We start from the raw sequence: 27,799 nt of genomic DNA on the forward strand, positions 1-27,799 counted from the left end.
ACAACCTCAAACAGTCACACTCCGAACTCCACTATGGTGAAGACCAAAGAGCTGTCAAAGGACACCAGAAACAAAATTGTAGACCTGCACCAGGCTGGGAAGCCTGAATCTGCAATAGGCAAGCAGCTTGGTGTGAATAAATCAACTGTGGGAGCAATAATTAGAAAATGGAAGACATACAAGACCACTGATAATCTCCCTCGATCTGGGGCTCCATGCAAGATCTCACCCCGTGGGGTAAAAATTATCACAAGAACGTTGAGCAAACATCCCAGAACCACACGGGGGGACCTAGTAAATGACCTGCAGAGAGCTGGGACCAACGTAACAAAGGCTACCATCAGTAACACACTACGCCGCCAGGGACTCAGATCCTGCAGTGCCAGATGTGCCCCCCTGCTTAAGCCAGTACATGTCCGGGCCTGTCTGAAGTATGCTAGAGAGCATTTGGATGATCCAGAAGCGGATTGGGAGAATGACATATGGTCAGATAAAACCAAAGTAGAACTGTTTGGTCGAAACACAACTCGTTGTGTTTGGAGGAGAGAGAATGCTGAGTTGCAACCAAAGAACACCATACCTACTGTGAAGCATGGGGGTGGCAACATCATGCTTTGGGGCTGTTTCTCTGCAAAGGGAACAGGATGACTGATCCGTGTACATGAAAGAATGAATGGGGCCATGCATCGTGAGATTTTGAATGCAAACCTCCTTCCATCAGCAAGGGCATTGAAGATGAAACGTGGCTGGGTCTTTCAGCATGATAATGATCCCAAACACACTACCCAGGCAATGAAGGAGTGGCTTCGTAAGAAGCATTTCAAGGTCCTGGAGTGGCCTAGCCAGTCTCCAGATCTCAACCCCATAGAAAACCTTTGGAGGGAGTTGAAAGTCCGGGTTGCCCAGCGACAGCCCTAAAACATCACTGCTCTAGAGAAGATCTGCATGCAGGAATGGGCCAACATACCAGCAACAGTGTGTGACAACCTTGTGAAGACTTACAGAAAATGTTTGACCTCTGTCATTGCCAACAAAGGATATATAACACAGTATTGAGATGAACTTTTGATATTGACCAAATACTTATTTTCCACCATAATTTGCACATAAATTCTTTCCAAATCAGACAATGTGATTGTCTGGATTTGTTTCCACATTTTGTCTAACATAGTTGAGGTATACCTATGATGAAAATTACAGGCCTCTCTCATCTGGGAGAACTTGCACAATTGGTGGCTGACTAAATACTTTTTTGCCCCACTGTATATGTATAACTCATTTACTATAAGGATAACTCATGTACTATAGGTATACATGTATAACTCATGTACTATAAGTATATATGTATAACTCATGTACTATAAGTATAACTCATGTACTATAGGTATACATGTATAACTCATGTACTATATGTATACATGTATAACTCATGTACTATATGTATACATGTATAACTCATGTATTATAAGTATATATCTATAACTCATGTTCTATAAGTATAACTCATCTACTATAGGTATACATGTATAACTCATGTACTATACGTATACATGTATAATTCATGTAGTATAAGTATATATGTATAACTCATGTACTATAAGTATATATGTATAACTCATACTATAAGTCTAACTCAGGTACTATAAGTATATATGTATAACTCATGCACTATAAGTATATATATGAATAACTCATACTATAAGTATATATGTATAACTCATGTACTATAAGTATAACTCATGTACTATAGGTATACATGTATAACTCATGTACTATAGGTATACATGTATAACTCATGTACTATAAGTATATATGAATAACTCATGCACTATGAGTATATATGTATAACTCATACTTTAAGTATATATGTATAACTCATGTACATTTACCTTTTTAGTACAAAAAAAGGCCTAAGAGAGGATTGGAACCAAGCAATTTTTTATGTCACAGAAAGGGAAGCAAATGTACAAGGGGACAACACTAGATTATATTCTTAGGCACTGCCATCCCCGGTCTTTGCTTTTCGGGAGAGAATCATCTGTTTTGTAGCCCTTTTGCAGTCACTGGCCAGACCTAGAAAGCTCATCAAGTCAATGAAGCATGTAGTTGGGTTGAATTTAAATCCAAACTCACTGGTGGAGTAGTCAAAAGGAAATGTGTGATGAAAATTGTGAAATCCTTCACCTGAAATGGAAGAAATTAGTTTAAGAATGTTTTGTTATGCTTAAATTAGTTTAAAAAAGTATTTTAAAGTCATTTGAAATTGGGACAAGTACAAACCATTTTGCTGTACCTAGGTTGGGTCATTCTAGTATCATTTATATACTGCTGATAATGTTCTAGAAAGTGAAGGGATTTCCCTGTATCAAACCAAAGTATTTGTATATAAATGAAATAGTTAATCATAGTAATGAAGTGTTATTATAAACTCATGATGGTAAAATGGTCTTGGGAATATCAAGAGTTAAATTTGCTCTCTTTATCTCACTGGAATATATGTTGCATAGTTCCTAGATGGATAATATCAAAATACCCGCTTGTATATCCATATGTAGAATTTTCAGGTATTTATGGCTGGTCTGGCAAAATCAGTGTTCCTGTTCTAAAACTGTAAAATTTTATGATAGCCACCAGGTATTACCAAAACAAATCCCAAACAATATTATTGTCAAGGATGTCTCACAATAAGTTTTGAACTAGTTTTGCTAGGTTACTAAATAAGTCAATCAAATTATGTCTGATATCAAAATTGTCCATTTAGACCTACAAAATGATTGTACATTAATATAATTTTACTACATCTACATGTACAGAATTATAGCATGTCTTATAATTCCAGGTCCAGGTCTTGGTAACTGGTTTATTGCCTGCTATAAACAGAGCAGTTATATTTCATAACCCCCTGAAAGGAGCCTAGGTAAACATTTCAAGATGAACTCAACATTTAGGGGCCGATTTATCAAGCTCTGTATCAAGCTCCCCTGAAAGCTCACCGGAAACAGAAGTTATGAAGCAGCGGTCTGAGGCCGCGGACAGAAATCAACCTGATCGAATACAATCGGGTTGATTGACACCCCCTGCTAGTGGCCGATTGGCCGCAAATCTGCAGGGGGCGGTATTGCACAAGCAGTTCACAGGAACTGCTGGTGCAATGATAAATGCCGACTGCTTATGCTGTCGGCATTTATCGATGTGCAGCGGACATGATACGCTACATTGTATCATGTCCGCTCGCACTATGTTAAATATGCCCCTTAAGATGTACAGTGAAACATGTTTGTCATTTACTTGGCAGGCAATGGGAAATTCTTTGGATGAGCATTTCTTTTACCAAATTTCCCTTGGGGAAGAAATTATTATATTAAAAGTATGAGCATAGGACTTGTTATTTTATGCACTATTTTACAGTGTTTCATTTTGTCTGTTAAATCTCTTTCTTGTGCATGGTGATTATTTTTTTGATTATAATAAATATTCTATTTATTGTTGTTCTAATACCTGAACTATGTTAATAAGAGACATTTATAGTATAACAGCAGAGTGTTTTTATATATAATATATGGTTTTTAATATATTAATCTAAGTAACCTAGGTACCCCCATTTCAAGAATCCTGATGGTGGTAGTAGATAAAGGTATATCTGCAATAGGGGCATTTTAAGTTGTTGGGATTTTTTCATTTTCTAGGTTTAGGTCAGAGTAGAGTGAGTTTTGTTAACCCTTGTACCCACTGAACTAAGTTACTTGCTTGGTCTGGACATGACCATTTAAACCCTATAGTCTAAAGATAAAGTTATATAAACATCTACTCTTCTTTCCTTTGATTTTGGGTTTATGTCACACCTACACACATTGGTTGCATACTTATGTACAACTTCCTAAATAAATTGAAGAAAAAAAGGTTGTATGCAAAATTACATAAAATGGTTGAATTATCTTCTAATGTTTTTGATACTCAGTTAAATGTGTATATATTTTAGGAATAATAAAACATTTTTAGGCATGGTGCATGTGCTAATTGATAAACTGTTGAAGGTTTAACAATTTCATAAATATATATTTTATTCTGTTTATCTACTCAGCTAATATACATATACTTGTGAACCCCTTTCAACAAAACAATAAATAGAACTAATGAAATATGCCATTATGCTAAACAATGTTACATTTAATTGGAACTGACTGATTTGTGTTTTAGACCAATAAAAGTATTCAACATGTCTCCAAATTCAATTTTTAAAATAGTATTTTCTAGAATTTGTTTAGCTTTTATTTAAAGGGACATAAAACTGTAAGAAAATGCCGAATGCTTTAGAGAACCTTTCATTTGCACTATTGCTTAACTATTCTTATGTTGTTAAACCCTTGAAATTAAACACATAGCTAAAATCAGCTCCGGAACAATAATACTCTGCTAATCCTGTCCTGACCACTGTCAGTAATTGGGGACTAAGCTCATATGCTGCTCTTAATAGGCTCTATGGCTGTGTTCAGCTTCAGACCATTTCCAGTCAGGAGTTGACTTTGGGCTCCATGTATGAAGCAGCGGCAGCTGCTCTGGAGCCCTTGCGGTGCAGGTTTGCACATGCAAGCCCGCTTCCCGTAATGTAAGAAGCAGTGGTCATGAGAACGCTACTTTTTACACTCTTCATCACCTCTGGTTGCGCGAGTGAAGGGGCGGTCATTACACACTCAGCAGAGTGTGCAATGCTGCATACGGGCCAGAAGACAAACAGATCCACCACCCGTATGCGGCGAAGGTGTGCGAAAAGCTTCTCAAGTTGAGAAGCTGTCCGCAAGCCTTTTGATACATGGGGGCATTTGTGTTTAACAATTATTTATTACTTTTTAATATTGCAATATGTTCATTCTAACTTGTTAAAGATTCACCTAAGCTGTTTAGCATAGTTAAAGAGACACTAAACACTAAATACAGTTAATGCACCTCCCTCTAATCATGGGTGCTGCAGCACACGTGCAAACACAACAGCAATGGAATTTAATGAAAGCTAGATTTCAACATGGCAGCACCCATAACTAGTGGGAGGTGGAGAATAATCTCAATATTATGCTTATAAAATGTATTTAGTGTTGTTTAATGTCCCTTTAACTTAGAATAGCACATACAATCAAACTGTAGAGATATGAATACTTCTGTTGTAAAGCTCTGTAACTTTGAGTATAGAGTATTCAGATAACAATCACGCATACATATTTCCACTTACCTATTGCTCCGAAAGTTACAAATCTATTCTCTCTTGGGTTGATGCCTTGATCATACGGCCTGTTGCCATATAAGTGAGCTGCACTGTTGACAAGCCAAGAGACGTTTAAGGAGACTGTATATCGAAGAATAGATGCTAGGAAATAGGAATTCCAAAGGCTTTCTCCCCAGAAATACCAAGGTACAAAGGAGGGAATCAGAAAGCACATGATTATCACTGAAGTCTTGTAATACCTACAATCAAAAACATATGAAAGAAGTAGAAAAATAGACAAAATGAGAATTTTTACAACAATACGAAAATAAAATTGTGGGTATAGCATGTGTGTGTGTATAATGGGAGAGTTTTATGGTTGTGAGAGTGTTAGACCATATACAGAATGTTGCCCCCGCTAGCAGACCAACAATAGCACAAATATGCAGAGGGAGGGTCTCAAAAATAAGAAATTAAATATGACAGGTGTATTTGAAAAACTACAACATAGTGAAGCTTAGACAACAACAAAAGCACGTCAATCTGGGATGATATCTTTCCTATAATATGAAAAGAGTATAAAAGCTGCAATGCCGCCATTGAAAGTGACAACATTCTGTAAGATATTATCTGTTTTATAAATGGCTGTTTGAAACAATATAAACTTAAAGTCCTCCAAGGTAAACCGTAGAAATGTGATGGCATAGCTTAAACTCTTAGAGCCAGATTAAGAGTGGCGTGCTAACAATTTGCACGCAAGCAATATTGGGTTTATTGCGGGTGTTGGAGCAAGTTGGAAGTAGCATGTGTATTATAAGCGCAATTGAATTTAGCATGCATCGGGATAGTGTGACCTCAGAGCTCTGGTTAATTGTTATGTTTGAATAAAAAGTGTCACAAAACAACTAAAAAATACATTTAAAAGTACAGTTCCACTCATAATAACACTATCTAATAAAAATGTTTTAAAAATCAGTGCATTGGAGTCCTTTGCAGTCAAGAAGATGAAAACATGTAAAAACATATTTATGCAATGTTCATTTTTAATAAACGGCTAGATTACAAGTCTTGCGTTATGAGTAAAAAAGCAGCGTTAAGCCTCATAACACTGCTTTTTTACTACCGCTGGTATTACAAGTCTTGAAGATTTAGAGGCACCGCACACTTTTTTGGCCTTACCACAAATCAACTTACGCAAATTGCATATATGTACAGTGAAACATGTTTGTTATTTACTTGGCAGGCAATGGGAAATTCTGTGGATGAGCATTTTTTTACCAAATTTCCCTTGGGGAAGAAATTATTATATTAATAGTATGAGCATAGGACTTGTTATTTTATTCACTATTTTACAGTGTTTCATTTTGTCTGTTAAATCTCTTTCTTGTGCATGGTGATTATTTTTTTGATTATAATAAATATTCTATTTATTGTTGTTCTAATACCTGAACTATGTTAATAAGAGACATTTATAGTATAACAGCAGAGTGTTTTTATATATAATATATGGTTATATATATAATATATCTAAGTAACCTAGGTACCCCCATTTCAAGAATCCTGATGGTGGTAGTAGATAAAGGTATATCTGCAATAGTGGCATTATAAGTTGTTGTTTTTTTTTTTTTCATTTTCTAGGTTTAGGTCAGACTAGAGTGAGTTTTGTTAACCCTTGTACCCACTGAACTAAGTTACTTGCTTGGTCTGGACATGACCATCTAAACCCTATAGTCTAAAGATAAAGTTATATAAAAATCTACTCTTCTTTCCTTTGATTTTGGGGTTATGTCACACCTACAAACATTGGTTGCATACTTATGTACAACTTCCTAAATAAATTGAAGAAAAAAAGGTTGTATGCAAAATTACATAAAATTGTTGAATTATCTACTAATGTTTTTGATACTCAGTTAAATGTGTATATATTTTAGGAATAATAAAACATTTTTAGGCATGGTGCATGTGCTAATTGATAAACTGTTGAAGGTTTAACAATTTCATAAATATATATTTCTTTCATGTAATTAGCAAGAGTCCATGAGCTAGTGACGTATGGGATATACATTCCTACCAGGAGGGGCAAAGTTTCCCAAACCTCAAAATGCCTATAAATACACCCCTCACCACACCCACAAATCAGTTTTACAAACTTTGCCTCCTATGGAGGTGGTGAAGTAAGTTTGTGCTAGATTCTACGTTGATATGCGCTCCGCAGCAGGTTGGAGCCCGGTTTTCCTCTCAGCGTGCAGTGAATGTCAGAGGGATGTGAGGAGAGTATTGCCTATTTGAATGCAGTGATCTCCTTCTACGGGGTCTATTTCATAGGTTCTCTGTTATTGGTCGTAGAGATTAATCTCTTACCTCCCTTTTCAGATCGACGATATACTCTTATATATACCATTTCCTCTACTGATTCTCGTTTCAGTACTGGTTTGGCTTTCTACTACATGTAGATGAGTGTCCTGGGGTAAGTAAGTCTTATTTTCTGTGACACTCTAAGCTATGGTTGGGCACTTTTATATAAAGTTCTAAATATATGTATTCAAACATTTATTTGCCTTGACTCAGGATGTTCAACGTTCCTTATTTCAGACAGTCAGTTTCATATTTGGGATAATGCATATGAATAATCATTTTTTTCTTACCTTAAAAATTTGACTTTTCCCTGTGGGCTGTTAGGCTCGCGGGGGCTGAAAATGCTTCATTTTATTGCGTCATTCTTGGCACGGACTTTTTTGGCGCAAAAATTATTTTCTGTTTCCGGCGTCATACGTGTCGCCGGAAGTTGCGTCATTTTTGACGTTCATTTGCGCCAAAAGTGTTGGCGTACCAGATGTGGCGTCATTTTTGGCGCCAAAAGCATTTAGGCGCCAAATAATGTGGGCGTCTTTTTTGGCGCTAAAAAATATGGGCGTCACTATTGTCTCCACATTATTTAAGTCTCATTATTTTGTGCTTCTGGTTGCTAGAAGCTTATTCACTGGCATTTTTTTCCCATTCCTGAAACTGTCATTTAAGGAATTTGATCAATTTTGCTTTATATGTTGTTTTTTCTATTACATATTGCAAGATGTCCCACGTTGAAGCTGAGTCAGAAGATACTTCTGGAAAATCGCTGCCTGGTGCTGGAGCTACCAAAGCTAAGTGTATCTGCTGTAAACTTTTGGTATCTGTTCCTCCAGCTGTTGTTTGTACTGTTTGTCATGACAAACGTGCTAATGCAGATAATATTTCCTTTAGTACTGTTACATTACCTGTTGCTGTTCCGTCAACATCTAATATTCAGAGTGTTCCTGATAACATAAGAGATTTTGTTTCTAAATCCATTAAGAAGGCTATGTCTGTTATTCCTCCTTCTAGTAAACGTAAAAAGTCTTTTAAAACTTCTCATTTTTTCAGATGAATTTTTAAATGAACATCATCATTCTGATACTGATATTGGTTCCTCTGATTCAGAGGATTCTGTCTCAGAGGTTGATGCTGATAAATCTTCATATTTATTTAAAATGGAATTTATTCGTTCTTTACTTAAAGAAGTCCTAATTGCATTAGAAATTGAGGATTCTAGTCCTCTTGATACTAAATCTAAACATTTAGATAAGGTTTTTAAATCTCCTGTAGTTATTCCAGAAGTATTTCCTGTCCCTGGTGCTATTTCTGAAGTAATTTCCAGGGAATGGAATAATTTGGGTAATTCTTTTACTCCTTCTAAACGTTTTAAGCAATTATATCCTGTGCCATCTGACAGATTAGAATTTTGGGACAAAATCCCTAAGGTTGATGGGGCTGTCTCTACTCTTGCTAAGCGTACTACTATTCCTACGGCAGATAGTACTTCCTTTAAGGATCCTTTAGATAGGAAAATTGAATCCTTTCTAAGAAAAGCTTACTTGTGTTCAGGTAATCTTCTTAGACCTGCTATATCTATAGCGGATGTTGCTGCAGCTTCAACTTTTTGGTTAGAAGCTTTAGCGCAACAAGTAACAGATCATAATTCTCATAGCATTATTATTCTTCTACAACATGCTAATAATTTTATTTGTGATGCCATCTTTGATATCATTAGAGTTGATGTCAGGTATATGTCTCTAGCTATCTTAGCTAGAAGAGCTTTATGGCTTAAAACTTGGAATGCTGATATGTCTTCTAAGTCTACTCTGCTTTCCCTTTCTTTCCAGGGTAATACATTATTTGGTTCTCAGTTGGATTCTCCTAATCCTAAGAATTCTAAGGAGAGATCATTGCATTCTTTGGATGTAGTTAGAGCTTTGAAATATTATGTTGAAGCTACTAAGAATTTCCGAAAGACTTCTAGTCTATTTGTTATCTTTTCCGGTTCTAGGAAAGGTCAGAAGGCCTCTGCCATTTCTTTGGCATCTTGGTTGAAATCTTTAATTCATCATGCTTATGTCGAGTCGGGTAAAACTCCGCCTCAAAGGATTACAGCTCATTCTACTAGGTCAGTTTCTACTTCCTGGGCGTTTAGGAATGATGCTTCGGTTGATCAGATTTGCAAAGCAGCAACTTGGTCTTCTTTGCATACTTTTACTAAATTCTATAATTTTGATGTGTTTTCTTCTTCTGAAGCTGTTTTTGGTAGAAAAGTACTTCAGGCAGCTGTTTCAGTTTGAATCTTCTGCTTATAATTTCAGTTTTTTTCATTTAATCTTTATTTTGGGTGTGGATTATTTTTCAGCGGAATTGGCTGTCTTTATTTTATCCCTCCCTCTCTAGTGACTCTTGCGTGGAAAGATCCACATCTTGGGTAGTCATTATCCCATACGTCACTAGCTCATGGACTCTTGCTAATTACATGAAAGAAAACATAATTTATGTAAGAACTTACCTGATAAATTCATTTCTTTCATATTAGCAAGAGTCCATGAGGCCCACCCTTTTTTGTGGTGGTTATGATTTTTTTGTATAAAGCACAATTATTCCAATTCCTTATTTTTTATGCTTTCGCACTTTTTTCTTATCACCCCACTTCTTGGCTATTCGTTAAACTGATTTGTGGGTGTGGTGAGGGGTGTATTTATAGGCATTTTGATGTTTGGGAAACTTTGCCCCTCCTGGTAGGAATGTATATCCCATACGTCACTAGCTCATGGACTCTTGCTAATATGAAAGAAATTAATTTATCAGGTAAGTTCTTACATAAATTATGTTTTTATTCTGTTTATCTACTCAGCTAATATACATATACTTGTGAACCCCTTTCAACAAAACAATGTTCATTTTTAATAAACGGCTAGATTATGAGTCTTGCGTTATGAGTAAAAAAGCAGCGTTAAGCCTCATAACACTGCTTTTTTATTACCGCTGGTATTACGAGTCTTGAAGATGTAGACGCACCGCACACTTTTTTGGCCTTACCACAAATCAACTTACGCAAATTGCATATAGTCTTTTTTCTATGGGACTTCCATAGCGCTGGTATTATGAGCTTGTCTTGGGAGGCCAAAAAGCGGTACACCCTATCCCGTCAAGATTTGTACCGCATTTTAAAGTCAGTAGTTATAAAACTCATAACTAAAGTGCTAAAAAGTACACTAACACCCATAAACTACCTATTAACCCCTAAACCGAGGCCCTCCCGCATCGCAAACACTAAAATTAAATTATTAACCCCTAATCTGCCACGTCGGACATCGCCGCCACTATAATAAACATATTAACCCCTAAACCGCCGCACTCCCTCCTCGTAAACATTAGTTAAATATTATTAACCCCTAATCTGCTGTCCCTAACATCGCCGCCACCTACCTACATTTATTAACCCCTAATCTGCCGCCCCCAACGTTGCCACCACTATATTAAATTTATTAACCCCTTAACCTAAGTCTAACCCTAACACCCACTAACTTAAATTAATTAAAATAAATCTAAATAAAACTTACTATTAATAACTAAATAATTCCTATATAAAACTAAATACTAATAAACCCTAAGATGGTTACAATATAACTAATAGTTACATTGTATCTATCTTAGGGTTTATTTTTATTTTACAGGCAAGTTTGTATTTATTTTAACTAGGTAGAATAGTTAATAAATACTTATTAACTATTTAATAACTACCTAGCTAAAATAAATACAAATTTACCTGTAAAATAAAACCTAATAAAATACGCCCACCCAAAATAAAAAAAAAAAACCTAGCCTAAACTAAACTACCAATAGCCCTTAAAAGGGCCTTTTGTGGGGCATTGAACCAAAGAAATCAGCTCTTTTACCTGTAAACAAAAAATACAAACAACCCCCCCAACAGTAAAACCCACCACCCACACAACCAACCCCCCAAATAAAACCCTAACTAGAAAAAACTAAGCTCCCCATTGACCTGAAAAGGGCATTTAGATGGGCATTGCCCTTAAAAGGGCATTTAGCTCTATTGTGGCCCAAAGCCCTAACCTAAAAATAAAACCCACCCAATACACCCTTAAAAAATCCCAACACTAACCCCGAAGATCCACTTACCGGGAGAAGTCTTCATCCAAGCGGCAAGATGTCCTCAATGAAGCCAGCAGAAATGGTCCACCAGACGGGCAGAAGTGGTCCTCCAGATGGACAGAAGTCTTCACCCAGACGGCATCTTCTATCTTCATCCTTCCGACGCGGAGCGGCTCCATCTTCAAGACATCCGGCACGGAGCATCCTCTTCCAATGATGACTACTCAACGAATTAAGGTACCTTTAAGTGACGTCATCCAAGATAGAATTCTATCAGCCAATCGGAATTAAGGTTGAAAAAATCCTATTGGTTGATGCAATCAGCCAATAGGATTGAACTTCAATCCTATTTGCTGATTCAATCAGCCAATAGGATTGAGCTTGCATTCTATTGGCTGATTGAAACAGATGCTGTCTGAGTGAAGACTGGAGGAACACTTCTGCCCATCTGGAGGACCACTTCTGCCCGTCTGGAGGACCACTTCTGCCGGCTTTGTTGAGGACATCTTGTCGCTTGGATGAAGACTTCTCCCGGTAAGTGGATATTCGGGGGTAAGTGTTAGGATTTTTTAAGGGTGTATTGGGTGGGTTTTATTTTTAGGCTAGGGCTTTGGGCCACAAAAGAGCTAAATGCCCTTTTCAAGGGCAATGCCCATCCAAATGCCCTTTTCAGGGCAATGGGGAGCTTATTTTTTTTTAGTTAGGGTTTTATTTGGGGGGTTGGTTGTGGGGATGGTGGGTTTTACTGTTGGGGGGTTGTTTGTATTTTTTTTACAGGTAAAAGAGCTGATTTCTTTGGGGCAACGCCCCGCAAAAGGCCATTTTAAGGGCTATTGGTAGTTTAGTTTAGGCTAGGGTTTTCTTTATTTTGGGTGGGCTTTTTTATTTTGATAGGGCTATTAGATTAGGTGTAATTAGTTTAAAGATCTTGCAATTGTTTTTTTTTTCTGTAATTTAGTGTTTTTTGTTGTAATTTAGCTAATTGTTTGGAATTTAGTTAATTGTATTTAATTTAGGGAATTTATTTAATTGTAGGGTTAGGTTAGGTGTTAGTGTAAGACAGGTTAGGTTTTATTTTACAGGTCAATTTGTATTTATTTTAGCTAGGTAGTTATTAAATAGTTAATAACTATTTAGTAACTGTTATACCTAGTTAAAATAAATAAAAACGTGCCTGTAAAATAAAAATAAAACCTAAGCTAGATACAATGTAACTATTAGTTATATTGTAGCTAGCTTAGGGTTTATTTTACAGGTAAGTATTTCGTTTTAAATACAAATTATTTAGTTATTAATAGTAAGTTTTATTTAGATTTATTTTAATTAATTTAAGTTAAGGGGTGTTAGGGTTAGACTTAGGTTTAGGGGTTAATAAATTTAATATAGTGGTGGCGACGTTGGGGGCGGCAGATTAGGGGTTAATAAATGTAGGTAGGTGGCGGCGATGTTAGGGACGGCAGATTAGGGGTTATTATGTTTATTATAGTGGCAGCGACGTTGGGGGCGGCAGATTAGGGGTTAATAAGTGTAGGTAGGTTGCAACGACATTGGGGGAGGGAGATTAGGGGTTAATAAATCTAATATAGGTGTTGGCGATGTTGGGGGCAGCAGATTAGGGGTTAATAAGTATAATGTAGGTGGCGGCGATGTCCAGAGCGGCAGATTAGGGGTTAATAAGTATAATGCAGGTGTCGGCGATGATGGGGGCGGCAGATTAGGGATTAATAAGTGTAAAATTAGGGGTGTTTAGACTCAGGGTTCATGTTAGGGTGTTAGGTGTAAACATAAAATGTGTTTCCCCATAGGAATCAATGGGGCTGAGCTTTACGCTGCTTTATTGCAGGTGTTAGACTTTTTCTCAGCCGGCTCTCCCCATTGATGTCTATGGGGAAATCGTGCACGAGCACGTACAACCAGCTCACTGCTGATTTAAGCAGTGCTGGTATTAGAGAGCGGTATGGAGCACAATTTTGCTCTAAGCTCACTTCTTGCCTATTAACCCCGGGTTTGTAAAAACCTGTAATACAAGCGCTGTAGGTAAGTGAGCGGTGACAATAACATGCAAGTTAGTACCACACCCCTCATAGCGCAAAACTCGTAATCTGTCCGAAAGTGTTTAACTGTGTATTTACTAAAATATTTCACATTCCAATGTTCTTCACATAGGGGATCATGTTCTAAGTATGTCTAAATAGATATTCCTATTTTTCCACACTTTTTTGCTTAATTGACTTCTACGGAGGAATGTGTGAATGCAATATTCAAAGTTCAACTTTTTGCGCACATCAGGTTAGCACTTTAGCAAAAACTTTTTACTTTCAACTTATAATATGACCACTACCTGACGCACACAAAAAGCAGGAGTGTTAAATAGTGCTCCACTCGTAATACAGCCCTTAGTAGTTTGGAGGCAAGATTATCAGCGGGTGAAGACACAACAGGATTTCCTGATAGCGAAGACACTAAAGGTCACTATACAAACTTTTAACATGCTCTTCACACCAAAGGGTACGATGCGTAAAAAACAACAACTTAAAGTGTACTTGAACCCGTAAGGTACTACTAGATTTTGTATAACTATTGGCTATATTAATGTTTATCATACAGATAATTAACCCCAAATAGATATCAGATCTGCAAATTTGAAAGTCTTCATAAATCAGTTTATGAATTCTAAATGTAGATCTGAAGAATGAGTCCCCATTTAGGGGAAACAGTGTCAATGTTACACCTTCACCATTTAGCCTACACCACATATCCATTCAATATGTCCAAATGAAAGTCTCAAACATCCAGGCTTATTGATTTGCAGGGAAAAATTAGGTAGGTTCGGACTAGTTTGTGTGGTCTGGTCAATTGTCACAGCGCCAGCCATCAAACCATTCCTACTCACAGCATTATTAGTATGTGGCAGCAGAGTAGCAGGGTTTCTATACCACACAGCAGGTCGGTAACAGTCACTCTTCTTATCGCTCAGAGAGCTCTTCTTGCAGATAATTCCTATACTTAGCCACCTAGCTACAGCTTTCTACATTGAATGACTCTCTTTTGGGTAAGTGACTAAAACCACACAGGAATCTGTCTATTCATTACCCCTTGGCATCTTCTTTTCCCTGCCTCTCCACCTGCTCTCTCCTATGCAGCACTGGAGGTGTCTTAAGTCCTGCTGCCAAGAGATGAGCTTCTCTTACAGAGGTCTGCAGAACAACTCCCATGTTTTCTGGAACCATGAGATGGCAGTCTTGCTTCAACTCCTCCTCCTTGCTTCAACTCCTCCTTCTGCTCCTCTCTTTGCATGTAAGTGGAGTTTATCCGGAAGCATTTTTCAAAAAGCAATCTGAGTTTCTAAAAATGATTCTCTATCAACAACTGCACTGCTTCCCTGAACTCTTGTACCCTTAATGCCATGTTGAGGAGAGGTCCCTATAGAGCTTAGTGTGCACTACATAAATACAGTGCACGCTCTGCATTCAGATAAGACCCTAGGGTACTCTGCTAGAGTATTAGTGGAAGGCTGCAGCCTCAGTAATAGCTCCGGAGTCTCGTTGCTGGCAGAAATCTTCACAATAATAGGTTCATCAGTTAGAGCATTGTTAGCTGACTCAAAATATAAATATATTTCAGTACATGATGGCTTCTCAAAAAAAAAAAAGCTTTTAGACAGCAAAATCTTCTAAGCTGGAGCAGCAAACAAAGCTGCCACCAGTCATGGCTGCCGGCCAGAAGGTCCCAAGGCTTAGTGCAGATTTGTTACACCATGGATACAAGAGCTTTATTTTGCCACAAATGCATTTAATAGCTTTGCTTATCACAGCATATTAAAGTTCCAATTACTTTAAATTTGAGAATCCTGCAAATCCAGTCATTAATAAATTCTAACGGACTGGATTGAGAGCCTAGAGAGACGATAATGTGAAAAGTTGCATTGAATAACAAAGGTATTGGAGATACAAGAGAGGCATTTGCAGCCTTACCAAACCTCATTAGATGGATTGTACCTTTTCTATTATATGTACTTTTCAAGAAATCTTACTTATATATAGGTTTTTGGCACTCATGAAAGCATGTAGAGTGCCATATATTATGCTAAAACCTTTCTCAACTTTGACTATATGAAGAATTTTTGTCCATAAAGTTTTGGAGACTTGTTCACCAGGCCCACATTTTAAAAGAGTAGATATTCTAACGAATGTCCCTTTAAATTGCTACCATAGAATAATCCACATTTCATTTTTTTTTTTTTGTGGGCAACTAAAAAAATAAATAAAAATAAAAATCTATTTTAAATAATCCCACAATACCATGGGCTATGATTCTAAAATGTCTCAAAGCACCCTATAATGCAGGGATAATTTCAGTTAACTAAAAACTATATTTAAAGGCATACTCTATTTTGAAAAGTTATTACAGTGGTCAATGACAATCATAAAATTGTGTAATGCAACATAGAAATATAGAGGGATATTTATCAAAGCGTCAATCTCAGTGCATTCGCCGGCATCAATATGCTCGCTAGACATCGCTGACGCGGATCCACATACGATGCCCTTATTTATAAAAAAAACATCAAAAACACGCGCATTAAGTAGGGCGCAATGAGCATCGGACTGTTGTTAACTAACAGTCATCAATGTCGCGGTTATTCTGCTTTTTCCCAACTTTATTTATACCATTTCATTACTGTCCATGAACAAGCACATTTCTCTAAAGCTAATTATATGTTAATGTCCAAGAAATAGCTACATTTATACCTCAAAAAACATTATCTCATAGAAAGTTATTTTTATATTTGTTATTTTTTGTTATAAAAAATATATATGTTATATGATACTTTCACATAAATTAATCTGTATTTGTATTTCTAGAAGTCATGATATGCTTATCTCATGTTTTTTTATATACATGGTTATTAATGTTTGAATTTGTACATATATCTTTGCACATACTTTTATATAGATATATATATATATATATATATATATATATACTGTATATATATATATATATATATATATATATGTGTGTGTGTGTGTGTGTGTGTTATGTCAGAAATATTTACATGTCCCTAAGTTCCTTTTTTGTTCTAAACAATGTTGTCTTTCATTCCCTTGTGTTTATTTATACCACAATATGTATATAGTGTAAATTTATTATTATTCTAAGCAGGAATAATTGCTAATATAACATGTAATTAGGGTATCATATGTACCTGTATTTATTTGCAATCAATGGATATTTTAAGAGCTGGGCCAGTTTTCTCTCTGTACCTGTGTAACCCCTCCTGATTGCAATCTAGTTTTAAAAACACCCCTACACAGGTGTTATAAAATGGGCTGGCATATAAGATGACATTTCTTATTGAAAAAGAAATTCAAGAGAAGGAAGAAAAAACACTAAAAATATCATGACAGTAAAGAGGTGATTTTAATTTCTGCTGTATCTGAATCATGACAGTTTAATGTTAAGTGGGCTATCTCTTTGAGCTAGCAGTTTAAGATTATATTGAATAAAATATTACACTGTGTGTCCTAATGTCAGCATCAATGTTTATCTTTAAAACTAATTTCACAATATACATACTTTCAAAGTATAATACACAATGTAACAAATGGCACTTACAAGTTCTGATGAGTGATCAATGACACAAGTATCAAGCAATTTGATTCATTAGTGATAGTTTAAAATGTATATTTGAATCAGATTGGCTGATGTCATAAATCATGTGATTAAGCATATTCCAATCAAAAGTGGTTGAAAAATTCACTAGTGTGTGGGTTGTTTAGGAGTTTGCATAATAATTGGTGTGAAAAGTGTTGCGTCAAATTTGGGGCGAAGTGGAGAGTGAAACTTGTATTACATGACTTAAACATGGTGCAAATAGATTTTTCCAAAAAAATAAAAAGGAAGTTAGCTATATTATGTTCTGTTTTTATTTCATTTTTATCTCTATATCTATTAGTGCAACAAGTTTGGGGCAAAACTTTGCAACACATTTGGAGAAATAATATTGTCGCCTTGCTTTGTAATGAGAGACAAAAATGTAACATAATCCATAAGTAGTAATGCATTTTTCATTTGTATCCCTATATCTACTAGTGCACCAAATGTGTAGCAATAATATTGTTTGATTTAGAAAGGGTATACAATTTTAATAAAGTTTATAATTTACTTTAATTGTGTAATATACTTCATTCTCTTGCAGCATCGAACATAAGCTTTCTGGGGGATATTTATCAAAGCCTCAACTGAAAATACGCTTGAATCCCATGTCGTATTTGTCGTGAGATTGATCCGCCGTAGTTATCAAAGAGTCAAGATCGTCAAATGTTGAAATGTGTGATGAAATATACGCTCCCGTGATCTCAATTTGACGCAGATTGAGGCTTGCGTCATTACAGATGTTTCGAATTTGCATTCGACTCTATTTGAACCTTTTCCAAACATTTAACAGGTACGCTTGTTTCTATTCTGAAGCAGCGTACCTAGTTTTCAATCCGCCACCCTTGAGGCCGCGGATGCCATAGAAATCAATGGGAGTCTGAAAACACAGAAAGTTTATGTTCGATGCTGCAAGAGAATAAAGTATATTACATAATAAAAGTAAATTAGAAACTTTATTAAAATTGTATACCCTTTCTAAATCAAAGTATCATATAACAGATTTATTTTTATAACAAATAAATATAAAAATAACTTTCTATGAGATAAATGTTGCTATTTCTTGGACATTAAGAGATGAAAAATAAAAGATTAGCTTTTGAGAAATGTGCTTGTTCATGGACAGTAATGAAACGGTATAAATAAAGTTGGGAAAAACACGAATAACCGCAACATCGATGACTGTTAGTTAACAACAGTCAGATGCTCATTGCGCCGTACTTGATGCATGTGTTTTTGATGTTTTTTTTTAATAAATAAGGGCAATAAATAAGGGCATTGTATGTGGATTCACATCAGCATTGTCTGGCGAGCGTATTGACACCATCGAATGCACCGAGATTGATGCTTTTATAAATATCCCCCTCTGTGTTTTCAGACTTCCATTGATTTCTATGGCATCCGGGGCCTCAAGGGTGGCGGATTGAAAACTAGGTACGCTGTGTCGGAATAGACGTGAGTGTACCTGTTAAATAGAATATGAGCTCAATCCTATTGGCTGATTGGATCAGCCAATAGGATTGAACTTCAATCCTATTGACTGATTGCATCCGCCAATAGGATTTTTTCTACCTTAATTCCGATTGGCTGATAGAATTCTATCGGAATCTAAGGGACGCCATCTTGGATGACGTTACTTAAAGGAACCGTCATTCAGTAAGAAGACTTCATTTGAAGAGGATGCTCCTCGTTGGATGTCTATGGAGCCGCTCCGCGTCGGATGGATGAAGATAGAAGATGGCGTCTGGATGAAGACTTCTGCCCGTCTGGAGGACCACTTCGCCCCCGGCTTGGATGAAGACTTCTCCCGGCTTCGTTGAGGACTTCGGCCCGGTTGGATGAAGACTTCTGCCCTTTCCTTGAGGATGGATGTCGGATCTTCAGAACAGTAAGTCGATCTTCAGGGGGATAGTGTTAGGTTTTTTAAGGGTGTATTGGGTGGGCTTTAATTTTTATATTAGGGTTTGGGCCACAAAAGAGCTAACTGCCCTTTTAAGGGCAATGCCCATCCAAATGCCCTTTTCAGAGCAATGGGGAGCTTAGGTTTTTTTAGTTAGTATTTTATTTGGGGGGTTTTGTTGTGTGGGTGGTTGGTTTTACTGTTTGGGCAGTTGTATGTATTTTTTTTACAGGTAAAAGAACTGTTTTCTTTGGGGCAATGCCCCGCAAAAGGCCCTTTTAAGGGCTATTGATAGTTTAGTTTAGTTTAGTTTAGTTTAGGCTAGGTTTTTTTTTATTTTGGGGGGGCTTTTTTATTTTGATAGGGCTATTAGATTAGGTGTAATTAGTTTAAAGATCTGTAATTTGTTTATTATTTTCTGTAATTTAGTGGGGGGTTTTTGTACTTTAGCTAATTTAATTTATTTAATTGTATTTAATGTAGGGAATTTATTTAATTATAGTGTAGTGTTAGGTGTTATTGTAACTTAGGTTAGGTTTTATTTTACAGGTACTTTTGTATTTATTTTAGCTAGGTAGTTATTAAATAGTTAATAACTATTTAATAACTATTCTACCTAGTTAAAATAAATACAAACTTGCCTGTAAAATAAAAATAAACCCTTAGCTAGATACAATGTAACTATTAGTTATATTGTAGCTAGCTTAGGGTTTATTTTACAGGTAAGTATTTCATTTTAAATAGGAATAATTTAGGTAATGATAGTAATTTTATTTACATTTATTTAAATTATATTTGTTAGGGGGTGTTAGGGTTAGGGTTAGACTTAGATTTAGGGGTTAATACATTTAGTATAGTGGCGGCGACATTGGGGGCGGCAGATTAGGGGTTAATAAAGGTAGGTAGGTGGCGGCGATGTTAGGGATGGCAGATTAGGGGTTAATAATATTAAACTAGTTTTTGCGATGCAGGAGTGCGGCGGTTTAGGGGTTAATATGTTTATTATAGTGGCGGCGACATTGGGGGTGGCAGATTAGGGGTTAATAAGTGTAGGTAGGATGCAGCGATATTGGGGGCGGCAGATTAGGGGTTAATAAATATAATGTACAGGGAGTGCAGATTTATTAGGCAAATGAGTATTTTGACCACATCATCCTCTTTATGCATGTTTTCTTACTCCAAGCTGTATAGGCTTGAAAGCCCACTACCAATTAAGCATATTAGGTGATGTGCATCTCTGTAATGAGAAGGGGTGTGGTCTAATGACATCAACACCCTATATCAGGTGTGCATAATTATTAGGCAACTTCCTTTCCTTTGGCAAAATGGGTCAAAAGAAGGACTTGACAGGCTCAGAAAAGTCAAAAATAGTGAGATATCTTGCAGAGGGATGCAGCACTCTTAAAATGGCAAAGCTTCTGAAGCGTGATCATCGAACAATCAAGCGTTTCATTAAAAATAGTCAACAGGGTCACAAGAAGCGTGTGGAAAACCCAAGGCGCAAAATAACTGCCCATGAACTGAGAAAAGTCAAGCGTGCAGCTGCCAAGATGCCACTTGCCACCAGTTTGGCCATATTTCAGAGCTGCAACATCACTGGAGTGCCCAAAAGCACAAGGTGTGCAATACTCAGAGACATGGCCAAGGTAAGAAAGGCTGAAAGACGACCACCACTGAACAAGACACACAAGCTGAAACGTCAAGACTGGGCCAAGAAATATCTCAAGACTGATTTTTCTAAGGTTTTATGGACTGATGAAATGAGAGTGAGTCTTGATGGGCCAGATGGATGGGCCCGTGGCTGGATTGGTAAAGGGCAGAGAGCTCCAGTCCGACTCAGACGCCAGCAAGGTGGAGGTGGAGTACTGGTTTGGGCTGGTATCATCAAAGATGAGCTTGTGGAGCCTTTTCGGGTTGAGGATGGAGTCAAGCTCAACTCCCAGTCCTACTGGAAGACACCTTCTTCAAGCAGTGGTACAGGAAGAAGTCTGCATCCTTCAAGAAAAACATGATTTTCATGCAGGACAATGCTCCATCACACGCGTCCAAGTACTCCACAGCGTGGCTGGCAAGAAAGGGTATAAAAGAAGAAAATCTAATGACATGGCCTCCTTGTTCACCTGATCTGAACCCCATTGAGAACCTGTGGTCCATCATCAAATGTGAGATTTACAAGGAGGGAAAACAGTACACCTCTCTGAACAGTGTCTGGGAGGCTGTGGTTGCTGCTGCACGCAATGTTGATGGTGAACAGATCAAAACACTGACAGAATCCATGGATGGCAGGCTTTTGAGTGTCCTTGCAAAGAAAGGTGGCTATATTGGTCACTGATTTGTTTTTGTTTTGTTTTTGAATGTCAGAAATGTATATTTGTGAATGTTGAGATGTTATATTGGTTTCACTGGTAAAAATAAATAATTGAAATGGGTATATATTTGTTTTTTGTTAAGTTGCCTAATAATTATGCACAGTAATAGTCACCTGCACACACAGATATCCCCCTAAAATAGCTATAACTAAAAACAAACTAAAAACTACTTCCAAAACTATTCAGCTTTGATATTAATGAGTTTTTTGGGTTCATTGAGAACATGGTTGTTGTTCAATAATAAAATGAATCCTCAAAATTACAACTTGCCTAATAATTCTGCACTCCCTGTAGGTTGCAGCGATGTCCGGAGCAGAAGATTAGGGGTTAATAAGTATAATGTAGGTGGCGGCAATGTTAGGGACGGCAGATTAGGGGCTAATAATATTTAACTAGTGTTTGTGATGCGGGAGGGCCTCGGTTTATGGGTTAATAGGTAGTTTATGGGTGTTAGTGTACTTTTTAGCACTTTAGTTATGAGTTTTATGTTACAGTGTTGTACCATAAAACTCATAACTACTGACTTTCAAATGCGTTAGGAATCTTGTCGGTAGAGGGTGTACCGCTCACTTTTTGGCCTCCCAGTACAGTCATAATACCAGCGCTATGGAAGTCCCATAGAAAAAAGACTTTACGAAGTTTACGTAAGCCGTTTTGCGGTAAGGCCAAAAAAGTGTGCGGTGCCGCTAAACCTGCAAGACTCGTAATATCAGCGGTAGTGAAAATGCAGCGTTAGGACCTGTTAATGCTGCTTTTTCACCTAACGCAAAACTCATAATCTACCCGTCTATTATTTAAGATGCCCCCTTTTAAGAAATAGATACTTTTGTGTGGTTAAACTTGTTCTAAACAATGAAAAAAATCAATCACTAAAGAGGTATGGTAAACTGTTCAAAAACAAGACAAAAATTTTTGTCTTGTTTTTGTTGAACAGCAGATTGGATTATTACCACTGACCCTGTTCCCAAGCTGCAACTTTAATTTGTTTGAAACCATCATTGATTTAAACTGTTTTATTAGGAAACTAACATTAAAGAAATTCTTTGGAAATGAGAAAGAAATGTCTGTTGAGAATGCGAATGATATGTCACCTCTAACAATGGGTGTTCAGTGTGTTATAGTCTTTGACGAAGCAAAGGATTATTTATCCCTCCTAGAGTTGGAAATGGAAAAGTATAAAGAGAATTTTGGTCTGATAAGGGGAAGTTTAGGCTTCAAGCCTCCATCCATTATTTACCCTACGAAAGTTAGGGGTAGGGTATTAGAAACCTTCCACAATCGTGTAGAGGCAGATTTGAAAATACTACACAACCAATATCAGACCAAAAAAGTGTTAATAATCTCACCTTCGTACAAAGAGAGGCCCTAAAATCTTTACACGATAGGAGTGACCTGGTTTACAGACAGGCAGACAAAGGTGGGAACATAGTAGTTATGTGGAAGGAGGACTATATAAAGGAAGCAGAAAGACAGCTTGCGGATAGTGAGGTTTATTGCAGGTTGTTTGGCAATCCCACTAGATCGTTTCAGGGTCTTGTTTATGATATACTAGATGATAGCAGAGGTCTAATGGACGATTCCACCTTTGATTTTCTATTTGTAACTGACCCAGTGGTGCGGATTTTTCACCACCTGCTGAAAGTACACAAGTCCCTGGAACGAGTGCAGGGGAGGCCCACAGTATGCGGAATAGGGTCTCCTTTTGAGAATCTTTCCACATGGATCGACTCCTTTTTGCAGTCACTTTTTAAGTTGATCCCCAGTTACTTAAGAGATACCAAGCATCTCTTAAGACTGTTGGAAGATGAGACTTGGCAAGAAGGGTATATTTGGGTGACAGTGGCTGTGGTAGGACTTTACTCCTCCATCCCACACAATAAAGGTTTAACAGCAGTCAGATTATTTTTAGACAAATATACAAACTTTGATGAGCCATTTAAAGATTATGTTGTCAGCGTAACAAGATTTCTGCTAAATCATAATTACTTTCTGTTCAATGGGAATTACTATCTCCAGCAGCGTGGAACAGCTATGGGGGCCAAGTTTGCCCCCTCCTATGCCAACCTTTTAATGGGTTGGTGGGAGCTGTTCCACGTTTATGGAGATAGTAACCTATATATCAACCGGATTAAGTTTTATCATCGATATATACAGTAGATGATTTGATTTTCATTTGGAGTGGTTCAGCTTTGGAAGTAGAAGACTTTATAAAGCATTTGAACTTGAATATGGTGGGTTTACGGTTCACACATATGGTCAGTCCTAGAGAGATATCTTATCTGGATGTGAGGTGATGCTTTGAATGGTAAAATCCAAAGTGAATTATATCGTAAACCATTACAGTCTAATACGATTCTCCATGCCAATAGTCTGCATCCTAAGCATACAGGCTTTGGCATAATAAAGGGAGAATATATCAGGTTGAAAAGAAATTGCTGAGAGGCTGATACTTTTTTATATTAGGAGTAACGCCTAGATTTAGAGTTTGGCGTTAGCCGTCAAAACCAGCGTTAGGGGCTCCTAACGCTGGTTTTTACCGCCCGCTGGTATTTAGAGTCAGTCAGGAAAGGGTCTAACGCTCACTTTGCAGCAGCGATTTTTCCATACCGCAGATCCCCCTACGACATTTGCGTATCCTATCTTTTCAATGGGATCTTTCTAACGCCGGTATTTAGAGTCGTGGCTGAAGTGAGCGTTAGAAATCTAACGACAAGACTCCAGCCGCAGAAAAAAGTCAGGAGTTAAGATCTTTTTGGGCTAACGCCGGTTCATAAAGCTCTTAACTACTGTGCTCTAAAGTACACTAACACCCATAAACTACCTATGTACCCCTAAACCGAGGCCCCCCCACATCACCGCCACTCTATTAAAATTTTTAACCCCTAATCTGCCGACCGCACACCGCTGCAACCTACATTATCCCTATGTACCCCTAATCTGCTGCCCCTAACACCGCCGACCCCTATATTATATTTATTAACCCCTAATCTGCGTCCCCCAATGTCGCCTCCACCTGCCTACAATTATTAACCCCTAATCTGCCGATCGGACCTCACCGCTACTCTAATAAATGTATTAACCCCTAATCCGCCTCACTCCCGTCTCAATAACCCTATAATAAATAGTATTAACCCCTAATCTGCCCTCCCTAACATCACCGACACCTAACTTCAAGTATTAACCCCTAATCTGCCGACCGGACCTCACCGCTACTCTATTAAATTAATTAACACCTAAAGCTAAGTCTAACCCTAACGCTAACACCCCCCTAAGTTAAATATAATTTTTATCTAACGAAATAAATTAACTCTTATTAAATAAATTAATCCTATTTAAAGCTAAATACTTACCTGTAAAATAATACAGTAGCTATTAAATATTTAATAACTATTTAATAGCTACCTAGTTAAAATAATTACAAAATTACCTGTAAAATAAATCCTAACCTAAGTTACAATTAAACCTAACACTACACTATCAATAAATTAATTAAATAAAATACCTACAATTATCTACAATTAAACCTAACACTACACTATCAATAAATTAATTAAATACAATACCTACAAATAAATACAATTAAATAAACTAACTAAAGTACAAAAAATAAAAAAGAACTAAGTTACAAAAAATAAAAAAATATTTACAAACATTAGAAAAATATTACAACAATTTTAAACTAATTACACCTACTCTAAGCCCCCTAATAAAATAACAAAGCCCCCCAAAATAAAAAAATGCCCTACCCTATTCTAAAATTAAAATAGAAAAGCTCTTTTACCTTACCAGCCCTTAAAAGGGCCTTTTGCGGGGCATGCCCCAAAGAATTCAGCTCTTTTGTCTGGAAAAAAAACATACAATACCCCCCCCAACATTACAACCCACCACCCACATACCCCTAATCTAACCCAAACCCCCTTAAATAAACCTAACACTAAGCCCCTGAAGATCTTCCTACCTTATCTTCACCACACCGGGTATCAGCGATCGGTCCAGGCTCCGATGTCTTGATCCAAGCCCAAGCGGGGGCTGAACGTCCATCCTCCGGCTGAAGTCTTGATCCAAGCGGCGGCTGAAGAAGTCCATCTTCGGGCAGAAGTCTTCATCCTATCCGGGCAGAAGAGGAGATCCGGACCGGCAAACATCTTCATCCAAGTGGCATCTTCTATGTTCTTCCATCCGATGACGAGCGGCTCCATCTTGAAGACCTCCGGCACGGATCCATCCTCTTCTTCCCACGACTAGACGATGAATGAAGGTTCCTTTAAGGGACGTAATCCATGATGGCGTCCCTCGAATTCCGATTGGCTGATAGGATTCTATCAGCCAATCGGAATTAAGGTAGGAAAATTCTGATTGGCTGATGGAATCAGCCAATCAGATTCAAGTTCAATCCGATTGGCTGATTGGATCAGCCAATCAGATTGAGCTCACATTCTATTGGCTGATCGGAACAGCCAATAGAATGCGAGCTCAATCTGATTGGCTGATTGGATTAGCCAATCGGATTGAACTTGAACCTGATTGGCTGATTCCATCAGCCAATCAGAATTTTCCTACCTTAATTCCGATTGGCTGATAGAATCCTATCAGCCAATCGGAATTCGAGGGACGCCATCTTGGATGACGTCCCTTAAAGGAACCTTCATTCGTCGTCTAGTCGTCGGAAGAAGAGGATAGATCCGCGCCGGAGGTCTTCAAGATGGAGCCGCTCGTCATCGGATGGAAGAACATAGAAGATTCCCCTTGGATGAAGATGTTTGCCGGTCCGGATCTCCTCTTCTGCCCGTATAGGATGAAGACTTCTGCCCGAAGATGGACTTCTTCAGCCGACGCTTGGATCAAGACCTCAGCCGGAGGATGGACGTTCAGCCCCCGCTTGGGCTTGGATCAAGACATCGGAGCCTGGACCGATCGCTGATACCCGGTCTGGTGAAGATAAGGTAGGAAGATCTTCAGGGGCTTAGTGTTAGGTTTATTTAAGGGGGGTTTGGGTTAGATTAGGGGTATGTGGGTGGTGGGTTGTAATGTTGGGGGGGGTATTGTATGTTTTTTTTTCCAGGCAAAAGAGCTGAATTCTTTGGGGCATGCCCCGCAAAAGGCCCTTTTAAGGGCTGGTAAGGTAAAAGAGCTTTTCTATTTTATTTTTTTTTTATTTTGGGGGGCTTTGTTATTTTATTAGGGGGCTTAGAGTAGGTGTAATTAGTTTAAAATTGTTGCAATATTTTTCTAATGTTTGTAAATATTTTTTTATTTTTTGTAACTTTGTTGTTTTTTATTTTTTGTACTTTAGTTAGTTTATTTAATTGTATTTATTTGTAGGTATTGTATTTAATTAATTTATTGATAGTGTAGTGTTAGGTTTAATTGTAATTTAGGTTAGGATTTATTTTACAGGTAATTTTGTAATTGTTTTAACTAGGTAGCTATTAAATAGTTATTAACTATTTAATAGCTATTGTACCTGGTTAAAATAAATACAAAGTTGCCTGTAAAATAAATATTAATCCTAAAATAGCTACAATATTATTATAATTTATATTGTAGCTATATTAGGGTTTATTTTACAGGTAAGTATTTAGCTTTAAATAGGAATAATTTATTTAATAAGAGTTATTTATTTTGTTTTGTTAGAATAAAATTATATTTAATTTAGGGGGGTGTTAGTGTTAGGGTTTGACTTAGCTTTAGGGGTTAATACATTTATTAGAGTAGCGGTGGGGTCCGGTAGGCAGATTAGGGGTTAATACTTGAAGTTAGGTGTCGGTGATGTTAGGGAGGGCAGATTAGGGGTTAATACTATTTATTATAGGGTTATTGAGGCGGGAGTGAGGCGGATTAGGGGTTAATAACTTTATTATAGTAGCGGCGAGGTCCGGTCGGCAGATTAGGGGTTAATAAGTGTAGGTAGGTGTCGGCGACGTTGAGGGGGGCAGATTAGGGGCTAATAAATATAATATATGGGGTCGGCGGTGTTAGGGGCAGCAGATTAGGGGTACATAGGGATAACGTAGGTGGCGGCGGTGTACGGAGCGGCAGATTAGGGGTTAATAATAATATGCAGGGGTCAGCGATAGCGGGGGCGGCAGATTAGGGGTTAATAAGTGTTAGGTGCAGACTTAGAAAGTGTTTCCCCATAGGAAACAATGGGGCTGCGTTAGGAGCTGAACGCTGCTTTTTTGCAGGTGTTAGGTTTTTTTTCAGCTCAAACTGCCCCATTAT

General features: G+C 37.4%; 1 protein-coding gene across 1 annotated transcript in view; it reads right to left on the reverse strand.

Annotated features, from left to right (window-relative positions):
- Positions 1–1,993: 1,993 nt before the first annotated feature.
- Positions 1,994–27,799, reverse strand: part of SCD5 (stearoyl-CoA desaturase 5) — a 303,691-nt gene continuing 277,885 nt past the window's right edge. Inside the window, exons 4-5 of the mRNA XM_053700164.1 lie at positions 5,225–5,457; positions 1,994–2,184 (exon numbers count right to left, since the gene is read on the reverse strand). Of these exons, the coding sequence (XP_053556139.1) occupies positions 1,994–2,184; positions 5,225–5,457 (424 nt within the window). The remainder of the gene's footprint in view (positions 2,185–5,224; positions 5,458–27,799) is intronic.

The sequence above is a fragment of the Bombina bombina genome, chromosome 2, assembly GCF_027579735.1.
Source record: "Bombina bombina isolate aBomBom1 chromosome 2, aBomBom1.pri, whole genome shotgun sequence".
Classification (NCBI taxonomy): Eukaryota; Metazoa; Chordata; class Amphibia; order Anura; family Bombinatoridae; genus Bombina; species Bombina bombina.